Source organism: Dendrobium catenatum, unplaced genomic scaffold, assembly GCF_001605985.2.
Source record: "Dendrobium catenatum unplaced genomic scaffold, ASM160598v2 fragScaff_scaffold_718, whole genome shotgun sequence".
Classification (NCBI taxonomy): Eukaryota; Viridiplantae; Streptophyta; class Magnoliopsida; order Asparagales; family Orchidaceae; genus Dendrobium; species Dendrobium catenatum.
This window is the reverse complement of record NW_021319180.1, coordinates 124,825-129,974: the sequence shown is the minus strand read 5'-3', so window position 1 is coordinate 129,974 and position 5,150 is coordinate 124,825. Positions and strand designations below refer to the sequence as shown.

The window sequence follows — 5,150 nt, the reverse complement described above, 5'->3', positions numbered from 1 at the left end:
TATATATATAACCTTTTTTTATTGTACCTCTCTTAGAACTATAGAGAGCTGTAGATCCTTTTTAGAACTTTGTAACCTCATTTTTTGATGAAATAAAACTAACCATATTCTCTTAAAAAAAATCATACTCTCATCATCAATTCAATTGATGTTGTCACTTTTATCATTACTTTTAAATAGACTTTCACAAACTATTGTTATTTTTAGGGGAACATAATCTAAAGTTATGTGGTTAACATATATATATTAGTCCACTAACTATAATTACTACTAATTTTGGATGTGATTATATCTACTTTGAATATAGTTGTTAAAGCAAGTAATAAACTTATATACTCCACCATCCACATTTATAGTTTGAGTAATTAGATACATTATTTTAGTAATTACATTCAAAATAGTAATAATCATATCATTATTTCAGTAACATTTATTGTGTTTTCACCTTTATCATTCATTTTGAGCAAGCTTTTGACAATTAATCATTATTATTAGGAGAACTTAACCTAAGGTCCCATGGTCGACCACAAACTATAAGTTTGGTTACTACTATTTTGAATGTGATAATAAAATATGTTGCTGAAATAATGAATTTGATTACTAAAATGAATTACTTGATTACTTAAATTTTTGAATGTTGGCTCTAATTGTTAAATCTTTAAGTTTTGCATTAACAATTGAAGAAATAAGGTTCATTATTTTAGTAATCATTTTCAAAATAATAGCAATCAAATGCATTATTTTAGAAGTAGTTGCATTTAAAAATAGGAACTCAGAGATAATTATCCTATTTTTAATTTTAAGAAAGGATGAAATATTCCTTAGAAATATTTTTTTAAAATATTAAAAAATGATGGATCCCTAGATATTTCTTATTTTTTACATGTTTAAAGAAAAATAACTATTGTTGGGTTCTTATTCTATCTTTTTTACAATAAATTATTAGTAGATCATCAAAGAACTTTATCAAAAAAAAATCTATAAAGATTTATATTAGAGGATTTTCTTAATTTAGAATCATATTTATGATGCATTTATTATGAGATTTTTTTTCTATGAAAATAAACCAAATTCTTATCTCAACTAAATTTCTTGTCCTCCATTAGTTCCATGTTGCACTTTCCCAATAGTTCTATCATATATACATTAAGTGTCATAATAAAACTTAAAGAAGATAAAACTCAAAATTAAGTCTACTAAATTAATAAATTAAGATCTAACAACTCCAATTTTACTACAATTGATAATGGCTATAATTACTATATTAAGGGCTAAATTTTCATCACTTATTGTTTATGATGCATAATTATTTTTTAATTTTTATAAGCTTATCATGGAATAGATTTAAATGAGAATTTAACTTTTAACATAGCACAATGGAGAGAAAAAGGATTCATGTGGCCAACCCCACAGTGGGATAAAGGCTTGATTTTTTTGTTGTTGTTGTTTTTTTTTTTTAGGCTTGATTTTGTTGTTGCTGTTGTAGTATATGCTTATCATGATATAGCTATGTCGTGCTTAATCAATGCACTACTATAAGCTTTTCATCCTATAATTCAAACCCCATGTTTAATTCTTTAGAAGGGATACTATTGAGCTACAAACCTAATTGGCCACCCACTTATAATTATTGGTATGGTGTGAGTACTTATCCTTTTGTTAGTCATTGTTTTGAATATCTTTGTATAAATTTACAATAATAATAATAAGTAATATTGTAACTCATAATTCCATCAATTTAATTGTTATTAAAAATAAAAATTTAAATAAAAAATAAAAAATAAGAAAGAATAAGAAAAATTTTACTTATTTTTTAACTTAATGATGAATTAAATTTCATCTACTTTTTTTTTCCTTAAAAATAAAAATAAATAAGAAATTATTTTCATTCTTTTTCAACAAAAAAAAACCTATTTCAATAACCTTGAAATCCAAAAAATATATTAAACATAATTGCAAATAAAAATATAATAACCCTCCACTAAAAAATATCTCATTATTAGTTTTTTTTTAATAAATGAGCTTTGAATTAATCATAAATAGTGTTCTCTCTCAAAGTCTTAATCATATTCCTACTTACATTTCCATTTCTTGCTTTCTTCTCTTAGGATTCTCATAGTTGGTGAGACTTAGGCATCTTGAAGAGCAAGTTATTTTTGATTTATATGCTCAATGTTATTTTGCTTATTCTTTATATATTAATTAAATGACTATTTTTTAAATAAAAATGTCTATATATATTGTAAATATATGAATATTTGTTTATATGTTTTGAGTTCTAAGACTAAATTAAACCAACAAAAATAAAATTCAACCAAAACCTATTGGAATTGAGGAAATGATATTTATTTTTTAATATGATTATGATTTGAACTTTTCAAAACTAAAATTAATAGTTTGATTTCATAAATTGAAAAATCCAAATCAAACCAAGTCATACTCATCCTAACGAAACATGTCCCACCAATCCAATAGTTTAGCTATTTCTTTAATAATGCTTCCTTCAACCACTTACTGCAACACATTTTTAGCACTATTTTTAAAGTGTATATCATGAGAAGTTTTTATGACAATGATCCAAAATCTCGCACTTTATATATATAATGGTTTTCTATCAATGAAAGTATAACTAATATTTTGGGACAAAATTCGTTGTTGATATGAGCTGCAAATTTGATTTGACCAACATCAATTTTGATGCTATTTGCTAATCTCATAACATTTGAGTATTTGGGTCAGAAATGTAGAGAATCAATTATCTGATCATTCAAACTCCATTTATCATCTTATATATAATTGATAATGTCAATTTGATAAGAAAAATTAAACTATTCATCATCGCCCAATTTATGATGTTCCCGCCGAGTGTTACTTGATGTCTATTAATGATAATGTTTTCTACCCACGTACTTCAAAATCTCATCTTTCTAGTCTCTCAATAATTAATATCATGATGATCTCCATATATTGATGTTCCTCATATTAAGATAATGATCAATCCAATGACCCACCGCACTCACGGACTACCGATGTTCTCCATGAATCATAAATCCAATCCTTGTCAACTATTGACATCTAATGCTCATTTTTTAGCCCCTTGACATCCCTTCATATCAAGAGAATGACTAAAGTACTAGCCACCCACTAATGCATGCTTTACCTCTACCATTCTTTATTGACTATCAACTGATACTTGCCCATAAATGATCTGCAACATCTAACAACAATCATCATATGACATTCATTTTCATGCATCATCTTGTAGTCTCCCCCTTTATTAGGATAGCATCTAAAATCAGTCATCATCACCTGACTTCTAAAGTTCCTCATCGATGTCACGTACCTAATGCTTTCCAATGATCAACATACAATATCTGCTTGCCTTCTTGGTGTCGTGATCTCCCCTTTTATTAATAGAATGGTCAAATCAACTATCCTTCGCCACCAGAGCACTACACACTTATTTCTTGATGATAATTTTGATATCTTAAGATTCCTTTTACCCCACAGTAGGAGCTATCTCCCATAATTAAATATAATATGTTATGTTAACACCTCTATTTATGTGGAATAATATATTTCATAATATTTGACGCACATTAGTGAAACTATTTCCACAATACATCATGATTTTCCCTTCTCAAAACGTTTATGTTAATAGCTTTGCATATCCTATGTACTCTTTTAAATCATTTATATGGTTGTGAAATCTTGGTACGAGCATGCACTACAATTCATATTTCAATATGCAACACTTAATTAAAAGTTATTTGAGGAATGATCAAATTTCACTGATTGTTCATGAAAATTTGTTCTTCATTGATAGTGCAAAAATCTCCCTATATTATAAATCATCTTGTACGTATAATCAATAGATTTTGATTATTCTAGGACTTCACCTGCAGATTATTTCTTATTATTATAGTCGTTCGACCAATATCTTTTTAAGCTGACCAAAAAAGTTTTCTAGTTCTTCAGAAATCATTTCTGGTAAACCAAAAAGCTAGGTTCCTGCTACTCAGAAATTCTTTTCTAGCCATCCACCACCCTTCTTGTCGATCGATCAGAAAAGATCATTAATTAATCAAGATTTTTTTTATTTTTGGGTGGGAACGGGGGTATCTACCCGCTTTCACTTCAAAGGGAGCGCTTGGCGGCGTAACTAATTATCCGTCGGCGGAACCTAGCGAGACCACCCACGGCATCGGGCCCACACTTTCTTTGCCCCACTGAAGAGGCGAGGCCGTAGTAGGAAAGATTCGAACGGCCAAGATGGGGGTTCTCAACCGTACTCGCCCACCAACCACCCTAAACCTCAGTGGATAATCAAGAAAAACTCATGCATGCAAATTAATCAGTAATTAGTCATAACAACATGCTCATATATAGAGTAAAAAAAATAACCTGGGAAAGCTGCAGTTCTTCACTTTCTTCTGCCCATACTTCCTCCATCTAAACCCATCATCCAATATATCACTTTCACTCCTCGTCTGAAACACAAACCTCGGCCTGCTCTCCTTCTTCCCTCTACCTTTCCCTTTATTCTGCTCATCACCTCCAAGTATGCTCGAGCTCGAGCAGAAATGAAGACCTGAAGCTTCTGGTAATATTGGAAATGGTGGGCCTTGTTGGCTTAAAATAGGAGGAAAGTTCTGCTGAGGCTCCATGACCTGAACTTTATTAGGTTTTGGAGAGCTTGGTGTCGCATTTAAAATGGAGAAGAGATTAGATGAGAAGGTTTATATATAAATTTATGAGACGTAACATGTGAGGATATTGGAGATAATATGAAGACCAACAACACTCCAACTACCTTGGTTTCAGCTCAACTGCCCGGCCAGCCTTTTAACTCATGGGTGACAAGTTCAACAAGTCCACACGTAAGTATATATATGGTGGCAACATCAACGCGTATATGTCCATGCATGAATAAATCAATGTATGCATGTATGTACTTCTTTTATGTCATGATACATAACTCATGGGTGACAAGTTAAGCAAGTCCACATGTAAGTATATATGGTGGTTACATCAACGCGCATGAATGAATGCATGCATGCATGTATGTACTTCGTTTAAGTTATGATATTTTAATAAATTAATGATGAAAAATAAAAAGAAAATTTTATGGTATTTATGGAAAAACTATA

General features: G+C 29.8%; 1 protein-coding gene across 1 annotated transcript in view; it reads right to left on the bottom strand.

Annotated features, from left to right (window-relative positions):
• The window catches only part of LOC110095975 (probable WRKY transcription factor 43), a 14,502-nt gene extending 9,808 nt beyond the window's left edge, over nt 1-4,694 (bottom strand). The window contains exon 1 of the mRNA XM_020821716.2: nt 4,405-4,694. Coding sequence (XP_020677375.1) covers nt 4,405-4,667 — 263 coding nt within the window. The 5' untranslated portion in view covers nt 4,668-4,694. The remainder of the gene's footprint in view (nt 1-4,404) is intronic.
• Nucleotides 4,695-5,150: the final 456 nt, after the last annotated feature.